At 46.0% G+C, this 26,876-nt stretch overlaps 1 protein-coding gene and 1 long non-coding RNA gene across 2 annotated transcripts in view; both read right to left on the bottom strand.

Moving 5' to 3' along the window:
* Positions 1–12,061, bottom strand: part of LOC106507028 — a 94,577-nt gene extending 82,516 nt beyond the window's left edge. Inside the window, exons 1-4 of the long non-coding RNA XR_002340622.1 lie at positions 11,829–12,061; positions 10,483–10,543; positions 9,907–9,967; positions 2,116–2,191 (exon numbers count right to left, since the gene is read on the bottom strand). This is a non-coding gene — a long non-coding RNA (uncharacterized LOC106507028). The remainder of the gene's footprint in view (positions 1–2,115; positions 2,192–9,906; positions 9,968–10,482; positions 10,544–11,828) is intronic.
* Positions 22,153–26,629, bottom strand: ZCCHC12 (zinc finger CCHC-type containing 12). Its single transcript, XM_003135349.4, is given in 5 exon segments — positions 22,153–23,040; positions 23,043–24,001; positions 24,436–24,576; positions 24,773–24,824; positions 25,179–26,629. Coding segments are annotated over 2 exon segments (1,209 nt in total). The 5' UTR covers positions 23,875–24,001; positions 24,436–24,576; positions 24,773–24,824; positions 25,179–26,629; the 3' UTR covers positions 22,153–22,663.

Below are 26,876 nucleotides of genomic sequence, written 5' to 3'. Positions count from 1 at the left end.
AGAAAAGATTTGTCCATATTCCCCGTGTACAATTTTTCTCCTCCCCTTCTCTCTTGATCCCACTCCAATTAAGCTTCTGTCCACTGAAAAGGTTCTTTCTCCAGGCCACCAGTGACCTCTATGTTGCTAGAGTTCATCAAATATTCTCGGCCATCATTTTGCTTGGCCAACCGGAAGCACTTCTCATGGCGGATCGGCCCATCTTGCTGGAAGCACCAGGACACCATTCTCTTCTGGTTTTCCTTCCACCTCACTGGCCGCTCCTTGTCAGTCTCCTTTGCAGGTTCTTCACTGTCTTCCTGATCTCTGACTGAGGGAGCGCCCCAGAGCTGGGGTCTTGGTCCCCTTCTTTTCTCCAACTATTCTCACTCCCAGTGATTTCATCCATCTCATAGCTTTCAATACTCCCTAGATGCCTATGACTCAAAACACTTATCTCCAGCCCTAACCACGCCCGGGAGTGCCAGGCTCTGATATCCCACGGCTCATCGCCATCTCCACTGAGATGTCTAATTAGCATCTCAAATTCAACATATTCAAAATGTAACTTCTGATATACTCCCAACCTTGTACTTCATCTTTGCCACTGCAGTTGGTGCCAACTCCATCCTCCCAGGCACTCGGGATGAAAGCTTTGACATCATCTTGAACAGAAATGCTGTGTTACACAACTCCAGAGGGCACCAGCCACATTTTATGCAATGCTCTTGGTGTTATGCAACGTGGATGACCCTGTTTTCCTTGATCCCTCTTTCTCTGACATCCCATACCTGATCTGTTAGAAAATCCAGTTGGCGCTACCTTCAAGGTATATCCAAAAATCCACAAATTTCTCCCAGATTACACTGGCCCTTGCCTATCCCCTTATACATGATGTATTATGCGAAAAACAAGAGTGATCCTTTTAAGATCTGTCAGATGACATCATTCCTACTCAACATTCTCCAATGTTACCCATCTCATTGATAGTCAAAGTCAAAGTTCTTACAATGGCCAACAAGATCTTGCATTGTTTTTTGTCTTTAGCATTTATCCCTATCTGATATGCTACATATCTATTTATCTTACTTATTATCTGTTGCCCCCATATGAAATAAGGTCCTTGAGGTCAGAGACTCGGTGGATTTTGTTCACCTATGAAGCCTCAGTATCTACAACAATACCTGACACAAAGCCTATGCTGAATATATATATCTGTATATGAAATGAACAATTGTAAAGAGGGAAATTTTATACATTGGCCAGAATCATACCAAAACCCCATACAACAGATGAAATGGCATTTGGGCCAATAAGTGCTGAGACCACATCAAGTCCCAAGAGATGTAATATACGGTTCCTACTTTCTGCTGTTCCTTTTCCCATTGCTTTGATATTTTGCTAATGAAGTGTCTCTTGCCTCTAGAAAGAGAAACTGACCAAGATATAGTAAGGAGCGCCCCCTGGTGGAAGGAGCTGCATCAAAACAATGGAAATGAAAACCACAGAAAACAGGCTTTTTTTTTTTTTTTTTTTTTTTTTTTGTCTTTTTGCTATTTCTTCGGGCCGCTCCCACGGCATATGGAGGTTCGCAGGCTAGGGGTCGAATCGGAGCTGTAGCCACTGGCCTACGCCAGAGCCACAGCAACACAGGATCCGAGCCGCGTCTGCAACCTACACCACAGCTCACGGCAACGCCGGATCGTTAACCCACTGAGCAAGGGCAGGGACCGAACCCGCAACCTCATGGTTCCTAGTCAGATTCGTTAACCACTGCGCCACGATGGGAACTCCAGAAAACAGCTTTTAAGCTACAAAGGAGACAGCTGGGGACAAAGGAAGCGACTCCAGCATTTCACAGGAAAACTCTTAAAGAGAAACTAAAGATTAGATTCAAAGTATGTAGGGGAATTATCAGCTTATTTTACTGTTGAACCTCTTTTACATCTGATGATGAGAAAGAAAGTAATTCATTTAAAGTAGTTCATTTAAAGGTACCTAAGTACCTTCCCTCAAGGAATTTAAAATCTGGTAGAGGATGTAAGTCATAAATACAAGTAAGGACAAAGCAATGAGTATGACTGTGAGAGTGAATGGGGGCTGAATAAAAGAAAGAAACTAAGAGCTGTGACTTACCCAGGAAAGAGAAGGACTACTTTGGTTTGAATAAATCCCAGAAGGCAACTCGGAGGGGGTGGCTCTTGAGCTGAGCCTTGAAAAAGAGACAAAATTTTATTGCGAGTATTTCAGGTAAAGACCTCATCTAGGGAAGGGCACATCATGTGGAAACCCATGCCCACAATGGGGCTCTGTAAAGGTCACAATTTGAGTGACAACACAGAATTCAAACCTCCCCTTGAAAAAAGCAGAGAAGGAGTCCCAAGAGAAGAGTCCTTGGCAGAGGGAAACACAGGAGAGAACCAAAAAAGCCCCTTTCCTTGTTTTCCCTTGGATGAGAGGAACGCTATTAAAACTATGGAGGAAAAAAGATAAAATACAATCTCCATGATAAGTGAGCCAACTTCCATAGTAGAGGATTTGGAATCCACAAAACTACTGAAAAAAACGCATAGAGACATGCAGGGTCTATTCTGTTCTATACTTTATCTGAAGGTAATGCCCAGAGAGTATCCTTATCCAATGAGACTGTTCTCCTTTCCACCTTCCCGTGGAGACGACAAAATGCATCCTGAATCCCCCCCACCTCTATCTCCACTGCTATCCTCCTAGTCTGAGCTGCCATCATCTCTCCCCGGGTCTAGTGCCACAGCCTCCTGACTGGTCTCCCCCCTTATCCTCTGGCCCCTCTACGAGCCACACTGCACACAGCAGTCAGACCACCTAAGGCTTTTTGGGGGTGAGGCAAACAATTCTCATTTCATTTTCAACTTTTCTTTTGAAACTACAGTCAACGAATAAACGTTGCAAAAATAGCACAAAGACTCCTCGTATACGTTTCACCCAAATTTTCCAAATACTAACATCTTCCATAACCACAGTATAATAATATAAGTCAAGAAATTAACACTCATTCAACACTATAATCAACAGTTTATTGGATTTTCTCCCACCGCCCCAACAATGTCCTTTTTCCAGTCTGGGATCATACACACCTGTCTCCTTCAGCTCCTTTCATCTGGAAGAGTTCCCAGTATTTTTTTTTTTTTTTTTTTTTTTTTTTGGTCCTTCATTACAACACTTTGGGAAAACACTGACGGGTTTCCATTTGGGGTTTGTCTGATGCTTCGTGACTCAATTTAGATTATTTGTTTTGACAAGCGCACTACAGATGTGATGTAGCGTCCTTCTCACGGCATCCTATCAAGAGGCCTTGACATCAGTTTGCTCCATAACTATGGATTTTAACTCTGATTATTTGCTTAAGATGGCGTCTGCCAGGTTTCTCCCTGGTGCAATGACTGTTTTGCCCTTTGTAATGAATAAGCATTTTGTGGGGAGACACTTTAAGACTGTAAACATGTATACTGCTTTCATCACACTTTTGTCCATTTTGTGGAGAAAAGGGAACCCTCTTGCATTATTGAGTGGGATTGTAAACCAGTGTAGCCACTATGGAAACAGTATGGAGGCTCCTAAAATTATAAAAAATAGAACTGCTAGAGTTCCTATTGTGGCTCAGCAGGTTAAGGACCTGATGTCTCTATGAGGATGCTGGTTGATCCCTGGCCTCACTCAGTGGTTAAGATCCAGCATTGCTGCAAGCAGCAGAGTAGGTTGCAGATGTGGCCTGGATCCGGTGTTGTCGTGGTTGTGGTGCAGGCTGTAGCTACAGCTCCGATTCAACCTCTGGCCCGGAAACTTCCATATGCTGCAGGTGCAGCCATAAAAAGAAAGAAAAAAATTAAATTAAAATTAAAATAGAATTGCCACATGATCCAGCAATTTAACTTCTGGGTGTTTGTGCAAAAAAAACAAAAACACTAATTTGAAAATATATGCACACCAATGTTCACTACAGCATTATTTACAATAGCTAAGATATGTATTTATGTATGTATGTACATATATGGATATGTACAATGCAATATTACTCAGCCATAAAAATGGAATTTTCCCATTTGCAACATGGATGAATCTAGAGGGTATTATGCTAAGTGAAACAAGTCAGAGAAAGACAAACACTATATGACCTCACTTACATGTAGAATCAAAAAAAACAAAACAGGAGTTCCTATCATGGCACAGGGGAAACGAATCCGACTAGGAACCATGAGGTTGTAGGTTCTATCCCCGGCCTTGCTCAGTGGATTAAGGATCCGGCCTTGCTGTGAGCTGTGGTGTAGGTCGCAGATGTGGCTCAGATATGGCTTTGCTGTGGCTGTGGCATAGGCTGGCAGCTATAGCTCCAATTAGACCCCTAGCCTGGGAACCTCCATATGCCACAGGTGTGGCCCTATAAAGACAAAAAGACAAAAAAAGTTTTTTTAAATAAATAAAATAAAAAACAAAACAAAACAAAATAGACTCAAAGATACAGAAAACAAATGGGTAGTTACTAGAGGAGAGGAGGGTGGGGGGAGCAAAGTAGGGAAAGAGAATTAAGTGGTACGAACCTCCAGTTATAAAATAAATAAGTCCCAGTAATGTAATATACAGCATAAGGAATATGGACCAGAACACATAATAACTCTGTATGGGGACAGATGGTTACTAGACTTATCATGGTGATCATTTCATAATGCATGCAAATGTCAAATCACTATATGGCATACCTGAAACTAACATAACATCACATGTCAACTATATTTCAATTAAAAAAAAAAAAGAAGCCTAATCTTGTAAGTAAATGGAGTTCCCTTGTGGCACGGCAGAAATGAATCCCACTAGTATCCTTGAGGATGTGGGTTCAATCTCTGCCCTTGCTCAGTGGGTCGCGGATCAGCATTGAGGTGAGCTGTAGGGTAGTTTGCAGACACAGCTCAGCTGGGATCTGCTGCTGTGGCTGTGGCCTAGGCTGGAGGCAATAGCTCCAATTCAACCCCTAGCCTGGGAATTTCCATATGCACTGGGTGCAGCCCTAAAAGGACAAAAAAGAAGAAAGAAAGAAAGAAAGAAAGAGAGAGAGAACAAAAGAAATTGGGAATACTGACTGACACATGCAAATAAAGCTCCGTTAGAAAGAAGTTTATAAATTAGCATCAATTAGGAGTTCCTGTTGTGGTGCAGTGTAAATGAATCCAACCTGTATCCATGAGAATGTGCGTTTGATCCCTGGCCTCTACCAGTGGGGTGGGGGGGAGGGAATCTGGCGTTGCCACGAGCTGTGGTGTAGGTTGCAAACATGGCTTGGATTCTGTGTTGCTGCGGCTGTGGTGTAGGCCAGCGGCTACAGCTGTGATTCGACCCCTAGCCTGGGAACTTCCATACGCTGTGGGTGTGGCTCTAAAAATAAAAAATAAATTAGCATCAATTTGTTAATTTAGCTGTAAAGTGAGCATTCCCCCCCGCCCCAGTCTTTCCTGTTGAGGCTTTCCTAGCTTCTGGTGAGCCTAGAAGAGAGATCCACAAACTTTATCTTTCTTTTCCTTTTTTTGCTTTTCAGGGCCGCACCCACAGCACATGGAAATTCCCAGGCTAGGGGTCAAATTGGAGCTGCAGCTGCCGGCCTACACCACAGCCGCAGCAATGCCAGATCCGAACCGCAGCTTGAGGCAACACCGGATCCTTAACCCAATGATCAAGGCCAGGGATCAAACCTGCATCCTCAAGGATACTAGTCAGGTTCTTAACGCACTGAGCCACAATGGGAACTCCCACATAAACTTCTTTTTAAAGGACTAGATAGTAAATATTTTGACTTTGTCACATCTGTCACAACTACTCAACTCTGCCATTGTGGGGCAAAAATAGAGACAGACAATATGTAAACAAATAAGTATGGCTGTGTTCCAATGAGATTTTATTTACAAAAAAAAGATGTCAGGATTTACCGACCCTTGGCTTAGAATAAGAGGAGTAGTAGTTACATGATTCAAATGCTTAATCACATCAGGCTTTGGTAGCCTGAGGTATCCATCGATGCAGGAGATAAACCTGCCTCCAGCATCAGATCAGGCACAGTGCAGAGATGGACACTGCCAGTGTTTGCCTCTCCAGTCCTTCTCTTTGAATGTCAGCCACGCTACAAAATCCCACCCCATTCAAAAGCCTTGGGTGTAAGAAAGCGCCACGTATTAGTAAAATTCGAAGGGAAAATGCCAGCTGCCTTAGTTTACATTCTCCAGCTATTTCACAGAGAAAGCCTTGATCCTTTGTTACCTGCAGGGGGAAGAGCACCTTCCATTCTTATGTCCTCCCAGAAAAAGTGACAGATTTGGCAAGATTAATATTCATAAGAGGTAACAGCATGTTAAGCTCCATGAAGAGAGAGACGATTTTTTTAAATTAGAAAAAAATCTTTTTTTTTTTTTTTCGTCTTTTTGCCTTTTCTAGGGCTGCTCCTATAACATACGGAGGTTCCCAGGCTAGGGGTCGAATTGGAGCTGTAGCCGCCGGCCTACACCACAGCCACAGCAACGCCGGATCCTTAACCCACTGAGCAAGGCCAGGAATTGAACCCACAACCTCATGGTTCCTAGTCAGATGCATTAACCACTGAGCCATGATGGGAACTCCAAAAAAAAATCTTCTATTTTTGTAAAAGCACTATATGTTTGGTCATGGCAAAAATTGGAAAATAAAATAGAAACATTATACTTCTACCACCCAGAAATTACCACTGTTAACAGCTTAGTATATACCTTTCCAGATCTTTTTCTAAATATATATAATATATATGTACTTTCTACCAAAATGAGATAATACATGTACTTAAGACTTTGTAACTGCTTTTTTTTCAATTCATGATCTCCACTATTCCACATCGATAAGTTTTTATGTCATCTAAAACCCATCCATATTCAAATTCATCTACTGTTCCCCAAAATGTCCTATGAGGCTAGTCTGTTCAAATTAAGATCCAATCTCAGGCCACACATTGCAACCTAAGTCTCTTTTCATTTAGAACATTATCCTTTTTTCGGGATAGGAATTTTGTTCCTGATGTATCCTCAATGCCTTTAACAATTCTTGGTACGAGCAGTAGGAGCTTAAAGATTTGCCTAGTTGAGTAATTAATGAAAAACTCAGGGGATGGGGGAGTTTTCACCCTAGAGCTTATCTCACCCACCCATCACCCTCTGTCGCAATTTTACAGATAATAAAAATCAAGGCCCGAGAAGCAAAGTGACTTCCCAAGGTCACCCAGCAAGTACGTGGCAAATGCTTTCCATTTCTCTGTGTATTCTATTAAACCAGGAGATGGCAAACTTCATCTGTGAACGTCAGCCAGTAAATAGTTTAGGCTTTACGGGCCAAGAAGCGAAATCGAGGATATTACGTAGGTACTTACATAACAAGAGCAAAAATCAATGTCCACAAAATTTGTATTGATGAAATCCAAACATAATAATAAATGACACTGTTTCTTAGTAAAGGTCTACTAATGAAAAGAACGGAACCGAGAATAACATTTGGTTTACTTGTGGTTGAAACTTAACGTTCCCTGTCATCAAACTGATCCTAAATGTTCCTCTGAAATACCATTCTTAGCTGGCAGGTCATAGGTTGCCTACCTCTGTTCTATACTATGCTGCTTATCTGTGATTCGGCTTTTTCTTTCAAAGTCTGAAGGAAAGTAACTTTCTTCTGAATTGACACTTGTAACTGGGTTCTGGCCTATTGAAGGTATATGATGGTACTAAAGTACCAATGAGGAAAACAATTCCTTGGCCGCTCTTTTAAAATGTGTATCTTGTCTTACTTCAGTTACTCTGGTACCTAACTGTTGGTAAGGCCTGTCTTCTTCCATTTAAATGGTAAGGCGGGTTGCACTGGGACTGCGGCTTTCACAATTAGCCATGTGTCAATACTGAATGGGGCTGACCAACCTAGAAATCACTGCAAATGAGGTCGGTGATTATCTGGCTTATGTCAAGGCTGATAATTTTTCTTTCTCAAATAAAAATATGCTATGCTATTTAAAGATATAGAAGTAAATATCCAAAGAGCAAAAATAATAGAAACTGATTGTTTTTAGGGGGAGCAGGGAACCAAGAAGAATGCCAGGGACTCCTTTATTTATTTTTATTTTTTTTACATTTTTTACTTTTTGCTTTTTAGGGCAGCACCTGCAGCATTTGGAAGTTATCAGGCTAGGGGTTGAATCGGAGCTACAGCTGCAGGCCTATGCCACAGCCACAGCATCGTGGGATCCAAGCCATGTCTGCAAACTACACCACAGCCCACGGCAATGCTGGCTCCCTGACCCACTGAGTGAGGCCAGGGATTGAATCCACATCCTCATGGATGCTAGTTGGATTCGTTTCTGCTGCACAACAACAGGAACTCCTCCTTTTAAAAAAAAAAAATAGCAAACCTTGCAGAAGTATTTGAGTTTTAAAAACTGTGTACAGGAGTTCCCATCATGGCTCAGTGATAATGAACCCAACTACTATCCCTGAGGATGCAGGTTCAATCCCTGGCCTCGCTCAGTGGGTTAAGGATCTGGTGTTGCTGTGAGCTGTGGTGTAGGTTGCAGATGTGGCTCAGATCCTGCATTGCTCTGGCTGTGGCGTGGGCCAGCAGCTGAAGCTCTGATTAGATTCCTAGCCTGGGAGCTTCCATATGCCATGGGTACGGCACTAAAAAGACAAAAAAAAAATATGTACATATATAATTTTGAGAAAAATACACGAAAGAAAACCAGAGGCACATTAAAGCCCCTTTTAGAAATGGCTTCTTTAATACTTTCCTACACACAAAAATAAACTCAAAATGGCTTAAAGACTTAAACATAAGACATGACACCATAAAAATCCTAAAAGAGAACATAGGCAAAATGTTCTCTGGCATAAATTGTGGCAATATTTTCTTAGATCAGTCTCCCAAAGCCAAAGAAATAAAAGCAAAAATAAACAAATGGGACCTAATCAAACTTATACGTTTTTGCACAGCAAAGGAAACCAAAAACAAAACAAAAGGACAACCTACAGACTGGAAGAAAATATTTTCAAATGATGTGACCAACAATGGCTTAATTTCCAAGATATACAAACAGCTCATCCAACTCATTATCAAAAAACCAAACAACCCAATCAAAAAATGGGCAGAAGACTTAAATAGACATTTCTCCAAAGAAGACATACAGATGATCAACAAGCACATGAAAAGATGCTCCACATCACTAATTATTAGAGAACTGCATATCAAAGCTACAATAATACACACCGGCCAGAATGGCCATCTTGATCAAAAAGTCTACAAATAATAAATGCTGAAGAGTGGGGGGAGAAAAGGGAACCCTCCTACACTGTGGGCGGGAATGCAAATTGGTACAGCTACTATGGAAAATAATCTGGAGTTTTCTTAAAAAACTAAATATACGGTTACCATATGATCCAGCAATCCTACTCCTGGGCATATATCCAGAAAAGACAAAAGCTCTAATTCAAAAAGATAATGCACCCCACTGTTCACAGTAGCACTATTTACAATAGCCAAGACATGGAAGCAACCTAAATGTCCATCAACAGATGAACAGATAAAGAGGATGTGGTATATATACAATGGAATATTACTCAGCCATGAAAAAGAATGAGATATTGCCATTTGCAGTAACATAGATGGACTTAGAGATTATCATCCTAAGTCAAGTAATTCAGACAAAGACACATATATGATAACGCTTACATGTGGAATCTTTAAAAATGATACAGATGAACTTATTTACAAAACAGAAACAGACTCATAGACATAGAAAAGAAACTTATGGTTACCAAAGGGGAAGGAGGGGAGGGATAAATTAGGAGTTTAGGATTAACAGATACATGCTACTATATATAAAATGGATAAACAACAAGGACTTACTGTATAGCACAGTGAACTATATTCAATATATTCAATTTGTAATAACATAAGGGATAAGGATCTGAAAAAGAAAAAAATATACATATATATTACTGAATCACTTCACTGTACAACTGAAACACAATATTGTAAATCAACTATACTTCAATTAAAAAAAAACACTTTCTTCCATCCTCCCCCCAGCCTAGGTTGTTAGGTGTCCCTCTTCTCTGCTCCCCACAGCATCCCATGCTCAACTCCATCAGAGCACTTAACACATTGCACTGTACTGATCTCTTTCTCTGCCTATCTCCCTGAAGGAACTATGTATGAGCTCCTTGACCGGAGGGGCAATGTATTATTTATTTCAGCTCCTAGATTAAAGTAATAAAACTGGTATTCCTTACAGTGAAGTGAAACTAGCTAAACCAAATGCCACTCAGTCTAGGCAAATTAACATCACAATGAGATAAAAACAAAACAAGGGTTGGTGAGGATGGAAACTGGAAACTTCATACATTTGCTGATGGGACTACTTAGTGCAACCACTTTAGAAAACAGTCTGTAAGTTCCTAAAGATATTAAACATGTAGTTACCGTATGTCCCAGAAATTCCACTCCTAGACCAGGGAATAAGTGAACATGGATCTTGCTCTCCCTGGGGGGTAGGGGGACAAGAGAGAGAGAGAATCAATCCAGGGCAGGGTGTTGTGTTATGACAGAGGTCTGCTAAGGGTGCTACAGCAGTAAAATCAAGAGAACTGAAAACCTATGTCCTCACAAGGATTCACCATAGGATTCCTCATAAGAACCAAAAAGTGGAAATAATGCAAATGTCCATCAACTGATAAATGAATAAAAAAATGCAGTATATCCATACCATGGAATATTATTCGGCCATAAAAAGCCATGAGGTACTGATACATGCTGCTACACGGATGAACCTGGAAAACCTTGAGCTAAGTGAGAGAAGCCATTCACAAAAGACCACACACTATACCATTCCATTCACACGAACTGTCCAGGAAAAGCAACTTTAGAGACAGAAGGCAGCTAAGCGGTTGCTTAGGGCTAGAGGTGCAAATAGTCTTTTAGCAATTGGGGACAGGGTGATAAAAATGCCCTAAAACTGGATTGTGGTGACAGTTACACAACTCTGTAAGTTTACTAAAAATAAATGTACACTTAAAATGAGTAAATGAAATGGTAGGCACAGTGTATGGCTCTTTAAAAAACAAACTCCATCAATCCATTACATTATTTACTTTCTACATTAACTTTTTTCCTCCACGACAAGACCTGGTAAGAACTGTGGTGAATGAGGTGTCTGAGGCATTTTTGTCGGTTGGGGCTTGAGGTTTTGCTGACGGATACATCCAAGTCAGCATCTCTGAAAAACGGGTATCCCATTGGGTGATCCCAATGTGCAATCTGGTTAATCCCTGGCCTGCCAGTTTAAGCTTAAATGTGCCTAAGACCCCTACTCCAAGCAATAAACTGTAGTTAGGTCACAAATTAACTTCTAGCAACTCTCAAGCCCTGTTAACAACCAGATGAATTGTTCTAGGACAGCATGTCTGTGAAAATGCTTATATATAAACATTTATATATGTGTGTGTGTGTGTGTATATATATATACACATTTATATATCTATATTTTGCAATTTGGTCACTGCTCCCTGGGCAGTAACCTGCCAAAACATCGAAAAGATACAAACTCCACACTAAGCCTGCCCCCGCCCGGGGGCACTCCTGGGGAACCGCTGGGGTACACGTCTCCAAGGGTGCTGAGGAGGTGCAAGGGGACATAACAGCACCTCTCCGAGCCAGCGGTAAGCATGGGACCAAGTCCCTCCTCTATGTGTTGCGGGATGGGCAAAAACTGCCACAAAATCAGGGCGAGGTGTCTCCTCCCAGGGCCTCCTGGTGCCCGGGAAACTCACGCGGCTGCTTGTCAGGCTCGCCAGGAGGTTTCAGACAAGGGCGCCCAGACTTCTGTCGCCGCGGGCGTCCCACCGTGTGGCCAGCGCAGAGCAAAGGGAGAAGGCGACGGAGGAAGGAAAGCAACCCGAGCAGGATCGCAGCTGTCCTGGGCTCCACTCTGCAGCCCTCCACGCCCCCGGCGCCCGGCTACCTAACCCGGTGGCCGCCGCCCCACCCGGGTCGCGCGATTGTGTGGTAGCGCCCCCTAGCAGCCGGAAGCGGGCAAAGCCGGCGCGGCAAGCACCGGCTGGTCGGAGCATGCGCAGACGGTCGGGCAACTTCCGGTCCGCGGAGCCACGAGGGCCGAGACCGAAGGCTCTGCGGCGGAAATGGCTGTTCTGCGGGACCCCGGGCGAAGTCGCGATGGTGTGGGGAGCTGACCCAGACCAGAGCTAGTATAGGTGGAGGCGTCCTCCACCCCTTCCTCCCTTCTTTCCAGAGGAAAAAGCACCCCAAAGAGGACAGAATGGCGAAATAATGATCTTGAGTCTGGATCCCAGCTCCCTTCTGCAAAAAAAAAAAAAAAAAAAAAAAAGGAACAGAATAAGGCAGTTTAGTTGAAGATGATTTTTCTGGACGGTCTGAAAAAATGCATTTGTAGCCGCATGAATGTGAACTAATAATTACCTTCCGGAGAATCAGTTTCTTCCTCTTATAAAAGGGATAATAATAGTGCCTACCTCAGAAGGTGTCTGTAATGATTGAATAAAATCATCCACCTAAAGGGTTTAGTAGACTGTTAAAGTCAGCTATTTAAATGGTTTCTCAGGGCTTAGCAAACACCTAAAAAGAGTAGGTGTCATCTTTCCTCAAGATTCAGGGAAACGAACAGATTTTGACACCACAAAATAAACACACACCTAAGGTGAATTATTCATAAAAAATGTTTTGTATAGAGAATTAAAATAGTCCATCCCCCTGCTCAGCCTAGACACTGAGAAACAAAACCACACTTTGCTACACAAACATGGCTTTGCTAGGCCACTGTCTTTATTGGCATTACTTTTCCAGGACTCACTCCTCTGTCAAGGCAAATGGTTTATTCGCCACAGGAACATCCCCAGAGATCCATCAACCCTTCAATAGAAAGCATCAACAGTTTGCCCTCTGAAACTCTTTAAGTCCCTCTCCTCAAAACCTTCTCCTTGGAGTTCCCCTCATGGCACAGTGGTTAACGAACCGGACTAGGAACCATGAGGTTGTAGGTTCGATCCCTGACCTTGTTCAGTGAGTTAAGGATCCTGCGTTGCCATGAGCTGTGATGTAGGTCACAGACTCGGCTCGGATCCCACGTTGCTGTGGCGTAGGCTGGTGGCTACAGCTCCGATTCGACCCCTAGCCTGGTGAACCTCCATATGCCGCTGTTGCGGACCTAGAAAAAACAAAACAAAAAACCTTCTCCTAGACTGTTGGTATCATGATCCTTACCCAATCCTAATCAAGTCGCTGAGTTGAAAGACCCTCTGCCTTAAGCTAGGCTTTCATTTCTCAATAAATGACGAGCTTCCCTTCCTCTCTGAAACACTGGCAAAGCTCTGTGAGATGGGGTTCTCCCTTACTGAAGGAAATGATAAATTCAGCATTGTCATATCAACAGGTGTTTTGGTGATATTCGGGAAGCCAGCACTTGACAGTTTTGAAGACCCTGCTGTCATCCAGTGGAGCTGAGATCTCAGCCCTACAGCTCAAGACCTTCAACTTGGAAACAGTGTGTGCTTCTGAGTCCTTTTTGATTCCCGCTTGGAGCTCTCTGACTGCAACGGTAAGCTACATATAGGTTTCACACTGGTTAGAGCTCTGATCCCCTTGAGCTCCCAGTTGCTGAGGATACTAGTCCTAAAACCTACACATCACCCCCCTGTGAGAAGCCATTCCTGACACCCTGGATCATAGGGCTCTACTCTGTGTTTTAACAGTCCCTTTCCTTATACCTGCCAGGGCTCTCAGCACTCTTGTTTTATTGCAGTGAGCTACTGCGCTTAATGGTAAGCCTAGTGGGCAGAGCGTCCCTTCATTGTAGTTGTGAGGTCAGGCTGGGACCTGGGTGGTTTTATGGTAATGTCTTCATCTCCACAACCACCATGCTCGCCCTCTATCTAGCTAAGCTTGAGTTCTCTACTTTCCTTCATATCTTCTAATAGTGTGCTCAAAAGAGTTTTTTTTTTTCTTTTCCTGAGTTTTTCAGATTTTACATTGATGTCCCTCATTATTTTATTTTCGGAAATGTTCCACCAATTCTTTTGCTTTTTCTATGAAAAAAAAAAACATACTTACTACAATTAACAATCATTATTTGTCAGCCAGTAATAGCACAGTGTTTATTTCTTATAGGTTTTTTTGTGATAGGTTTTGTTTTGTTTTTGTTTTTTGGGGTTTTTTTTTTTGGTTTTTTTTTTTTGCCTTTTCGTCTTTTCTAGGGCTGTGGAAGTTCCCAGGCTAGGGGTCGAATCAGAGCTGTAGCGCCAGCCTACACCAGAGCCACAGCAACACCAGATTTGAGCCGCGTCTGCGACCCACACCACAGCTCACGGCAACACCAGATCCTTAACCCACTGAGTGAGGCCAGGGATTGAACCCGCAACCTCATGGTTCCTAGTCGGATTCATTAACCACTGAGCCACGACAGGAACTCCTCTATTTTCAATTATATTTCCCTAAACTAAATTAGATCTTGGTCCATCCAGGATATTTAAAATCAACCTCCATCATGTGCCCTTTAACAAAATTTAAGATCTCTTACTTCCAAATTTTCAAACAACTTTAACCTGTGCTCAATGAACAGGAAATTGATCAGATATGCATATCTGCCTGTTACCCCTGCCCCAATAATTGATCTTCCACTGTGATACAGTTTTTGTCATTAATGTCATCACTCTTACCTGAAATATATGATAGAAATTCCACAAGCTTTGATGCCAGACTTACCATCTGTTTACTGGCATATAACACTTTAATCCTGTTGCTGTCTCTAACTGGGACCCATTTATCTTCTCTAAAATGGGATTAATAATTCTTACTAGATTATTGACATATTCAATGCATAGTAATTGAAATATTTATTATAATTACCCTTTTTTACATCTTAGGTTATTTATTTATTATGCACACGTCTTACATGTTTTATTGAAGTAGAGTTGATTTACAATATTATGTTAGTTTCAAGTGTAAAGCAAAGTGGTTCAGTTATATATGTTTTTCACATATTTTCCATTATAAGTTATTACAAGATACCGAATATAGTTCCCTGTGTTACATACTAAATCATTGTTGTTTTTCTATTTTATGTATAGTAGTTTGTACCCATTAATTCCATACCCCTAGTTTATTTCTCCCTCCTCCCCTCCCCTTAGGTAATCATGAGTTTGTTTTCTATTTCTGTGAGTATTTTTCTGTTTTATATATAGATTCATTTGTATTTTTTGAGGGGGCCACACCCACAGCATATGGAAGTTCCCAGGCTAGGGGTCAAATTGGGCAGTAGCTGCTGGCCTATACCACAGCCACAGCAATGCCAGATCCGAGTCTAGTCTGTGACCTACACCACAGCTCGAGGCAACGCTGGATCCTTAACCCACTGAGCAAGGCCAGGGATCAAATCCGCATCCTCATGGATACTAGTCAGGTTCATTACTGCTGAGCCACGATGGGAACTCCCTGTATTATTTTTCAGATTCCACCTATAAGTGATATCATGTAGTGTTGGTCTCTAGGTCCATCCATGCTGTTACAAATGGCAATATCTCCTTTTTTTATTGGACACACCCACAGCACGTGAAAGTTCCCTGACCAGGGATTGCACCTGTGCCACAGAAGTGACCCAAGCCACAGCAGTGACAACACCAGATACTTAACAGCTAGGCCACCAGGGAACCCCTTTATTCTTTTTTATGGCTGAATAATATTTCATTGTGTATATACTGTATCTTCTTAAACCAATCATCTGTTGATATGGGCACTTGGGTTGCTTCCATGTCTTAGCTATTGTAAATAGTGCTGCTATGAACATCGGGGTGCATGTAGCTTTTTGATTTAGAGTTTTTCTCTTTTCTGGATACATGTCCAGGAGTGGGATTGCGGGATCATATGGTAGTTCTATTTTTAGTTTTTTAAGGAACCTCCAGGCTATTTTTCATACTGGCTGCACCACATTGTTATTACTCTTGATTATCCTTTAATAAAAGAGAAATAGCAAACAGTACCCAAACATTCCTATTTTACCGGGCAGTTGTCTTTAATATTTACAAATGCACATGGAGTGATTAGCGATTTGAAACAGCAAAACCTAAAGGCTGATGATGTGTCGTGTATGAAGCAACAAAGAAACCGATCTCGCACTTTCTGCCATGCTAGGAGTGAATGGTGCAAGTGACAGTCCAGGAGAAGGAGAAGCAAGCAAACGATCTAGACGTCTTCTAGGTTTCTCATCTCATGAGCTAGGCGGATGGTGGCTCTGCAATGTGTATACTGGTCTCTCCTTGACTGACTCCCCTCCAACAGTATCTGCTGTGAAAGAGTAATAATAATAAAGGCTGCCATTCACTGAGCACCTCCTGTGTGCTGGGTACTGCATCCCTTCCAGCTATGAATATTTATTATGATCCAGCTTATGTTCCAGGCAGTGTTCTAGGATCTGGGGATATGCCAGTGAACTAAGCAGACTAAAATGTGTATGGTCTAGTGGGGAGAGGCAGGAATAAAGAATTAATATAATAAATCAGTAAATTATGTAGTATACTGGAAGAGAGGAATGTAATGGAGAAACAGAACAGGGAAAGGGGAATGAGCGCGCTGGTGGCCAGGTGCACGGTTTTGTTTATTATTTATTATTATTATTATTATTATTATTATTATTTTGCTTTTTAGGGCCGAACCCGTGGCATATGGCGGTTCCCAGACTAGGGGTCGAATCGGAGCTACAGCTGCCAGCCTATGCCACAGTCACAACAACGCGGGATCTGAGCCGCGTCTGTGACCTATACCACAGCTCACGGCCACGCCAGATCCTTGACCCACTGAGCGATGCCAGGGATCGAACCTGCAACCTCATAGTTCCCAGTCAGATTTGTTTCTGCTGTGCCACAATGGGAACTCCCAGGTACATGGTTTTAAATATGCTGTTCACGGCCAGCCTCAATGAAAGGGTGCCATTTGAGCAAATACTTGAACATGGTGAGAGATCAAGGCACAGGGACATCTGGAGGAAGAGTAACAACAGCCAGGGCAAACTGGTGACATGGGAGTGTGCCTGAATTCTCTACCAAGATATCTAAAATTCCCTGTGCTCAGCACAGAGGTGCTAAGCCTACTGGGGAGGACATAACCATACAAGCAATTGCAACAAAATGAGAAGTACTACCTAAGATATAAGGAATGACCCTTAGTGGAGTCAGAGAAAGTTGGCCCAGGGTGTGCCAGGGGAAGTGATGCTAGAAATTTGACAAGACTTTTGCCAGATGAAGGGGAGGACCAGGCTGATGGACACAGCACATTGGGAGTCAAAGATAACACAGAAGACCTGGTGGGCTGATGGTCTTTTAAACCCTTTTCTAGAGGGGCCGCTCTTCATTTGTCTGGTTAGGTGGGGTTGTCTGAAAGCACCCCCAGTTTTAAAAGCATAGCATTCCATTCCAAGTGTGGAACCTAACTTATTCAGCCAAACTTTACTTTCAGTTTGTTTCCAGTGTTCCACCATTATGAAAAAAAAAAAAAAAAAGCTGAATGTCTTTGTTTATAAATTTTTTTATGCTTGTTCACTTATTTTCTTTTTTTCAGTTTTTTTTTCAGTGATTTTCTTAGCATCAATTTCAGGAAGTTAATCTGCTAGATTCAGGGTTTTCACATTCAACCTTTGGTACATTTTCCCGTTGGCCTTCTAGAAAGAATGTGTCAATCAGTCCTGCCAGCAGTGTGGGAGAGAGACTGTTTGCCCACGTCCTTACCAACAATTTGTTATTTTTAGTGTTTTATCCCAGAAATTGGATATAAAAATAAATATGAGGAGAAGATGGTTTCAGGCTCTGAGATGGAAGTTTCCTACACTGATCATTTTTTCCGTTTTGTTCAATAAAAGAAACGAGCCCCAGGACATCCTATTATGCTTAAGTTAGTGAGTATGACAATTTAGAAATCGATACCCAGTTGCTGTGGCTGTGGTGTAGGCTGGCAGCTGTAGCTCCAATTCGACTCCTAGCCTGAGAACCTCCATATGCCCGGGGTGCGGCCCTAAAAGCAAAAAAAGAAAAAGAGAAGAAAAAAAGAAATTCATACCCAGGATGCAGCCCATAGAATGATCAGAGGTTTTGTACCTATTACCTTAGGAACAACTTTACAGCACAGGACTTCCATCTCTGGGGCAGGAGGGCAGATCGGATATTCAGTTCCAGCTCCAGCCCTTACAAGCTGTCAGATCTTAGGTGAGTTACTATGGCCATGTGTGCCTCAGTGTCATAGTCTGTAAAATGGGAGGTCCTGCTGTGGCACAACGGGGTGGGCAGCGACTTGGGAGCACTGGGACGCGGGTTCATTTCCCCGGCCCAGCACAGTGGTTAAGGATCCAGCGTTGCTGAAGCTTGGCTCAGATCTGATCCTTGGCCCAGCCGGGGAGCTCCACCTGCCCGCACGGTGGCCAAAAAATAAAAATAAATAAAAAGGGGGTGATGGTGAACATGGTACATGTCCGAGAGAGCAGTTGTGAGGGGCCATAATAAATTGTGAGTCTGAGATGAGATGCTACAGCTGGAGATCCACACATCCTGTCAGGCTGAAGCGGGAGCCTCAGCCCCCACTCTCCTGCTCCCTTTTATCCTGTCCCTGAGATCCCTGGTAATGACAGGATTTCAGGGTCGTCTAGCTTGTAAGGACGCCTCAGAACTCAGTCAGGTCTCCTTCCAGCCATGCACCGGGGAGCCTGTGTGTCCCTGTGAGATCAGCTCCCCAGACCCCTTGGCTCCCATCTGCTGTTGGGATGGGGGGTGGTTTAGGTGGGGGAGGATTTGGCTGGTCTTGAGTTCTCTGAAAGGATGGGGGTGCCTCTGACACGTGGGGGAAGGAGACACCCCCCCCCCACCCGGGGACACACAGGACTAGGAGACATCCACCTCCGCGTTCAGTAAGTGTTCCCTTATCATCATCATTGTCATCGTCGTTATCCTCAGCGTCACCATCAATCACTGCTAACCTCTCAGGCGTTTCTGAATCCACTCCTGTGCCTGTCAGGGGCTGGGCTCAGCGTAGCTCCTGGAGCCCCGCTGTCACATGGGCAGATTAACACTCAATAAGCACTGTCTGCGTAGCTTGGACAGCATCTAATTTTCCCTGTCCTTCTGCAGCGGAATAAGGCATTCCAGCCAAGTAATAAAAGCTACCATTTCTTGAGCGCCTACGATAGACCAGCCCTATGCTAACCACTCATACACCGCCACCGCTGCCTGGAGCCTGGGGAGGCCAGGTCTCAGTATCCCGAATATACAAACCCCAGTTTCCTCACACTTCATGCGCACACAGTAACACCTACATCAGAGGGTGCTATGAGCCCAGGAGAGCTGAGACCTGTTGGAAGCAAAGGCTCCTCACCCTGGAGTGTGACGTCTGGCTCCACCAGGAACTTGCTGCATGGCTCAGGCGAGTTTCTGAATGTTGCCTCGTGTTTCCTCACCTGAAATGTGCTGATAGTAATACCTGTTTTATGGAGTTGATGCAAGGATTACAGGAGCGAATGCGTTTAAAGCACTTGGGATGGGGTGCCTGGCACAGAATAAGCTCTTAATAAATCACGGCTGTAATGACTTTGATTGCTATTATGGAAGGATCACGAAAAGGAAGACGATTCAGCAGGGGAGATTGAGAAACGGGGCCCAAGAAGGTCAGGGAGGAGGGGAACCTTGAGAGAAAGGCGTCATGGAAACCAAGGGAAAAAGAATGCCAGGAAGGAGGGAGCCATAATGCCCAAGGGCACTCGGAGGCCAGTTTCTTCTGACAAAAGAGTGATTTTCATCACTGAGCGACCAATGAGAACGAAGGCAGAAAGGAAGAAAAGAAGCCTACAGTTTGAAATGAAGCCTTGTTTTAGGCTAAACCCATTAGTCTGATCCAAATGCCCAGGTTTTGGTTCCAGGTCTTCTAATTAAGGGAAATATGTAGTTCTTGAGTAAAGGAAAAAGCCAGTGTCACACCAAGTGAAACAAAAAAGAAAGGTCGGGTTATATCAGTTTGGCGAAATAAAAATTTAGACAACCTCAAAGTCATACCACAAAACGGAGGGGGGAGGAGGGAAGAAAAAGAGGATGGATGCATCACAGGACAAATTTTCAAAACCGTGGTCTGTACTGAACCCCCAAGCTAACTCCAGTGGAAAAGGAGGGTAGTGGGGTAGTGACACGGACAGAATTTATTTATTGTTTCTGCTTTCTCTTCTACCTGGTGCCGGAAAGACATTGTGGCGGTATTAACTGCGTCTTTGGGCAAATATTCAACAAGTGCTTGTAGAGGAAAAGCTGAGCAGAAAGTGGAATGAACTCTCATCTGGACGACATGAGGGAGGTAGAAACTAAGGCTTAAAATCAATGGGAGCTGGGATGCGGTGGGGGCCCCTGTAGCGTTCAGGGCCCGAGCGGAGCTGCCTCTTGCCTGGAGGTGAGTGAGGGGCCCCTTTTGGTTCCGGAGAGATGCAGGTGGCTACCAGGCCCCAGAGGTGCCATGGATGGATACAAGGAGGGGCCCTCTGGAGTCTGAACTCCTAGCCAGGTCTCAGCTGAAGGATCCCAGGCAGAGAGGCCTGCCTGGTCTCCATCTGGCTGGGAGGATTAAAGAGGCTGAGGCTGAAGGCAAACCTGGGATGCTGGGGGTGAGGGAGGGGTGATGGCCCCATTGGGGAGGCTGGGTCTTCACCCCCTCCACCTAGAGAGAGTGTGGTTGGGGGCGGGACGGGGGGAGAGAGTTGTAAGATCAGATTGTCGGGTGGTGAGTGGAGCAGGATCGAGAAGCCAGCGAGGTGCTGGAGGGGCTGCTTCTGGAAAGAGAAACACTTTCAAGGCAGGTTTCCCGGGCGTGGCAGCCCAGGGAAGGCTGCGCTGGCTTCTCGCCGGCCCTCCCCTTCAGCCTGCAACCCTTTGTCCCCAACGGAGTTGTTATCAATTGCTAACGTAGTTAGAACCCCATCGTCTCTCCCTGGGGCCCTCAACCTGTGCCTTTGCCCAGAGTTCTGGCGGAAACCCGGGGAATCGGCGAGTCCTACCGGGCTTCCTGTCCCCATCCGTCTCCATGCGAGTGTCCCCGGTTACCCTAGGCTTAGCCCCTGACGCGGCCTCTCCCGCTGCTGCATGCGCTGCCCACCCAGCTCTGTGGAGCACTGTTTTCCTGCCCAATTGGCCTTCGGGTCCTCAGGTCTGCTCATTCCTTTCACTACACCCCCTGCCTAGATGCAATATCCCCCGGCGCCCCTAGCCCTGTCGCCGCTCACAGAGACAGGGAATTAATTATGCACCGACAAGAAACTTAGGGACCGCCCCCCCTCCCTGGGGTCTGAGGTCAGACGTATCCTCTTAGCACTTTCCAGGAAGAAATCTAGAGAGGGGCCAGGGCAGGTTCCCCCCGACCCGCCGGGGCCAGGAATGCCCTCCACTCCGCTAAGATGGTGTGGAGGGTTTCCTGGCCTTCCGACCCCTTGTACCTTCACGCGTCCTGGCAACTCTTCTGCTTTCATCTCTTCCCAGCTCTTCCCACTTCTTGGGTTGGGTGGGGTTGGCTTGGAGTCCTCGAACTTGTAGTTTCCGGGCCTCCGGGCTCAGGCTCAGGTGCTGGGCTCCGTCTTCTCCTCCCTTGACTGGGGGATGGGGAGGGGGACCTGTCCGCCGGCGGGAGAGTTTCCCACTTGTGACCCGGAGGGAGAGCTGCCTCTGCCATCCCCATCTGGGGTTGTCACCTCAGCACCAGACTCCCCCGCCATCAGAATCTTCTGGATACATCAGAGAAGAAAGCATTACATTGGTGGCAACTAGTGGGTGCTGGAGTTTGATGCTGTGTCCTAAGGGACAGACAGGTCAGTTGTGGTGGGGGCTCTGTCCACTTGGGGACTCTTTCATTTGGGGGAATAATTGTCCTTTGGGGGAATATTTTTCAGCCCATTTCTTTCTTCCCCTTTCCTCATCTGCAAAATGAGGTTGATTAAAAAACAAACAAACAAACCAAAAAACCACCGCGAGGTACAACCCCACCCTTTATAGCTTTTTACTATATGTTTCTTGTTCCTTTTTCCTCCTTCCTAAAATAATACCAGAGACAGTAAGATAGATGCTGATATAGATTTATTGACATAGAAAGAAGCCCACGACATATATTATTTGGTGAAAAAATACAGACTTTAGAACAACACTTATATTTGATCACTTGTATCTGTACATATATCTATCTGGGTACATAGGGGTAGGGAAATATCTAGAAGGACCTTCACCAAAGGGTTGACCATGGTTATATAAGGGCTGGAGGGTTTTGGGTAATTTGTACTTTTTGTACTTGTCTTTGTTGTTTGTAGTATTTCACAATGAATTATACCACTTTCACAAAGATAATACAGCCATCGAGGACACACAGAAGGTAGACCCTTAGGCAGCAGGGACTGGAAGCGAGGCTGGAGGTCAGGCCATCTCCCTCCACTAATATTCAGGACCTCTTCTCCTCCGCCCGAAAGAAAGCCGCTTTGTGGATTAATTCATGCAGTTAGAAGCACCCCCCCCCCATGTTTCTCCTTGCTGGATTCTGAATATAGGTTAGGGGTCTTTTAAAGCTGGGGGCTAGCACCTCACTGTGGCTCAGAAGGGTCGCTGGGCTCAGCAGGGGCCTCTCTCGGCCCTTCCTCCTCAGTGTGTGTCAGCTCCTGCAGGGTGATGATCAGATTCTCAAACACCTGGGCCCTGTTGCTCTCATTGTCACAGGTTTCCTTTGAGTGGCCCTCCTCACCACAATAGGAACAGCGGATGGTGTATTTTCGCTTCCGGGTTCTACGCATATCCCCGGGACCGTCATTCTTAGACCCAGACCCCCTGCTGGTGGAAGGCGATTGAGCCTGAGAATTGTCGGGGGAATCAATGACTAGCACTGGATCCAGGGGTCTGGCTCTGCGCCTGGGGGGAGGAGAACCTGAGAAGGAAAGTGGGGGGTCCTGAGACTCCACCAGATCACGTCCTCATCCGAGTCGTCATCGGGGGTATCCTCTATCTCTATCACGTTGCAGTCGGCATTGCCAATCACTATGGGTGGGGAGCCCTGAAATGCCACTGGGCTAGTTGCCCTCTCCACCACTGACTCAGATCTCTTGGCCCGCTTCCGTTTAATGAAAGTGTCATCCCAATCCTCTTCCTCCCTTATCATTCTGATCAACTCCAGGAAATTGGGGAGACGCTCCTGCTCATTTGCATACATCCTAAGAAGATTCTTGAGCCTGAAGCGCAGGTCCCCATTCAGCTCAGCCCCCAAAAGGAGCTGGTGCAAGCGAGTCTGGTTTGCATCTTTCTGAGCTATGATCCCTGCCTGAATAGCATTCTGGAGCTGCACCTCTAAACGGATCACATAAAGGGAGGCTTTCTCCCCTTGCGCCTGCAAGGTGTTAAAAAATCTACCGTGGGCAGTGACGCTGCTTTCAGACTCCCCAAACACCAATTTCATGGCGTGCAAGAAATCTGCCACACTTAGGTTGGGGTTGGCCGCCTGCAGCAAACGCATGACCTCCCTGGCGGGGCCCCTCAGGGTTTTCAGCAAGCGCTTGAGCTTTTCCTCCTCAGACATATTCCAGTCTGGCAGGACCCCATTGACTTGGATCAGCCAGTTTTCAAAGGTTTCTTCCCCCTGGGCTGGCACCACCCTCCCCGAGAACAACTTCATGTTTCTCTCTGCCATGTTGGCCATTAGAGGACCAAGACTCCTCTCTAGCGACCTTAGCATAGAATGGGCCCAAGGCGGCAAGGGTGCGTTCTGCCGCCGGCTGCTACCCACGCGCGCAATGATGCTCGCCATCACGGACGGCGACCGGGTATCTGAGTATAACAAGATGCTCAGGCTTTGGGGAAGAGCCTAATCTGCAGGCGTGCTGGAGCTGGCGGAGAGCAGGGCGAAGCTCTGCCTTCCCTTATCTCAGTAGGAGCTGAAAACACACACACACACACACACATACACACACACCACGAGAGGAAGGGTTAATACAGGAACCGGCTGCAGCTGTATTCTCTCCCTTCCTGAATATCCTGCAGTACATTTTATATCTGCCCAGTGCCCTAAAAATATCCCCCAGGAGACTGGCAATTACAACCTCACGGAGCCAGCCGGTGACTCCGTGTTAGCAGGCTGCTTTTTACAGCCACATCCATCTCCTCCCGCCAGTCCTTCAAGAGGGACGGCAACTGTTGCTTCTAATTCTAAGTGTAATAGTGTATGGAGCTGATATTGGGCTCTCAAAATAGAGCACAACGGTCGCAGATTTGTGGGAATAAATAAGATCTCCTTAACCTCTCGGTCTCAGGTCTCAACCACACCCCCTTCTTAAAGTCCCCCTGCCCCCGTTATTTCTCAGATTCTTACAGGAGCTCAGGAACAGGCGCGCGCCTTTATTTCTCTTCCTGCTTCGGCAACCGGTGGCCTCCGTGAAAAAGCTCGCCTCTGGGGTACAGTCGATCTCCGTCCACCGGGGGTCGACGATCCGGGGACCTCAGGGCGTCAAGACTGCGCCGCCGCAGAGGGCAGGGAAAGGAAGGGTCAGAAGCGGTGGATTCCTCATCCCGCTCCCTCCCCGCACCCCGCAACCCCACCAGCACCTCCGCAGTGGCCAAGCGGAAAATTCCCTCTCCCACCTTCTGAATACGAGCCAAAGCAAGCCCCCCTCCCCGTGACATTTCCCCCGGGGAAATCAGCACCCTACCAGCTCTGCAATCAGCGGCACAGAATTCAAGTTCGGATTGGGCTTTGGTGGCCTGCCACGGAGAAAGGGAAGAGGAGTTGGACACGCACACCCAGGGATTTCTCCCCAAGGAAGAGATGAGGAGATGCAAAGGGAGTTCAAGGCCCACAGCTTGCGATTCTCCCCGCCCTCTCCACCGCACCCCCTACCACCTCCCCTCGAAAACGGCCCCCTCTCAATCCAGACAAATCCTACCCATTCGGCAGCATCCAGTGGAACCCCACCTCCTCCCTCAGCGTGGCGGGGCCGCAGGAGTGCTCTGTCCCCTGCTGCGCAGTCCTCGATTCCCCAAACGGGGAGCCTCCCGGTCCTGGAAGGGCTTCCCCCTTCTCTCTCCGCGCGGGGCAATCGCGCCCCCTTTCTTTACCTGTGCTCCGCCGGTGGGCAGCCGACACTCCGGCTTTGACAGTTGCGATTCCGCCCTCGGTCTCCGCAGCCCTGCAGGAAGAAAGGACGGGCGCCTCCTCGGCCGCTAAGCGACCCGGGACCGCCCGACGGAGCTGCTCCGCACGGCCGCCCAGCGAGGGGTAGCCTAGTCGAGGCAGCGCGGTTCCCAAGGCAGCCGCGGCGGCTTTTATCCTCGGCCCATCGAGACAAAAGAGCGTGACGAGCGGGCCGCCGCGGCCAATCCGCGGGGTGCGGGGGCGGGCTCCCCGCGCAGCCTCGGGCTGGATGCGACTGTGCGGCGGCGGCCGAGGCGGAGTAGGGGGTGGGGGGAGGTGGGCCGCAGGTCCTCGGGACGTCAAGTGCCGCTGGGTTGCGGGGACTGGAGGAGTTGGCGGGGCTTTTCCTTCTCCCTCTCTCCCTCCGCTCAACGCTGGGCCTTGAAGCCAGGTGCATTAAACATGAGGTGGAATCGAAATCAGATAAGCAATAAAAGTTCTTCATCTTTGTGTAGGGGGATTGGAGGGGGGGGAGCGTTAGCGCTTTTTTGTGCAAATAGGCTTCTCTTTTTTAAAGAGTTTGTACTGTGAAGGAGTTACCAGGTTCATTTAACAGTGAGGGGACTTCGGCGCTCAGGCTCTTAATCGCTACTCAGTAAAGTCTCGGTGCAAGGCTGGCCGCCTCAGTCATTTTCAGGAACCTGTCAGAAATGCAGATTGCTGGGCCTGGCCTCTGGAAGATTCTGATTTACCAGGACTAGTGATGGGGTTGGGATTTTGTATTTTTTAACCAGCACTGTAGTTGATTGTGAGGTGTCAAGAGGATGGTGAATCATAGACTGGCCTCCAGTGTATCTGTCTACAGCATAGCTATGGTGAAATGCCTGGCTGGAGCGGAGCGGATGTTCCGTGAGCCTCCTGGAATTGTATGCAAAGATTTTGAACTCTGTAGGAGGCTGAGTAATGTCCACCCAAATAGTTCAAGTCCTAATCGCTGGAGCCTGTAAAGGTTACCTTATAAAGTAAACATGCCTTTGCCGGTGTGGTTAAATGAAGAACCTTGATGCGGGGAAATTATCCAGGATTCTCTGAGTGAGCCCTAAAACCGATCACAAGCATCTTTCTGAGAGAGAGAACTGGAGAGAGGGCTGATGCACACAGAGCAGGAGAAGATGATGTGAAGACTGAGGCAGAGACTGGAGCGGTGCCGTCACAAGCAAGGGGATGCTGGCAGCCACCAAAAACTGGAAGAGGCAAGGAACAGAGTACAGCTCTGCCGGAGTACAGCTCTGCCCGGAGAAACTGCTCTTGAACTTCCAGCCTATGAGGGAATAAATTTCTCCGGTTTTAACCCACCAAGTTCGTGGTGATTCGTTACAGCAGCCCTGGACAACTAACACAGACTCTGTATTGTGCTGAGCCCGTAGCTGTGCAGATTTTGAAAGAATGGTGAAAGACCACTCTCCTACGATCTTTCTTCATCTATATGTTCCTCCTTCTGTTTGTACTTGAGGAGGAAGTGTGAGAAATGAAGCACAATTTGACTAGACCCTTGAACCACAGCTCTCTACCACTTGATGAAGCTTTTCCATTTCCCAACTCCAAGAGGGGTTGCTAGGTTGCCCTCCGTGAGCTCTGTGAGGGGACTTCTCTGCTGGATTTGGTGTTGTGGGCCCCAGGGG

The sequence above is a fragment of the Sus scrofa genome, chromosome X (assembly GCF_000003025.6).
Source record: "Sus scrofa isolate TJ Tabasco breed Duroc chromosome X, Sscrofa11.1, whole genome shotgun sequence".
In the NCBI taxonomy this organism is placed as follows: Eukaryota; Metazoa; Chordata; class Mammalia; order Artiodactyla; family Suidae; genus Sus; species Sus scrofa.
This window is presented reverse-complemented; position numbering and strand designations above follow the sequence as displayed.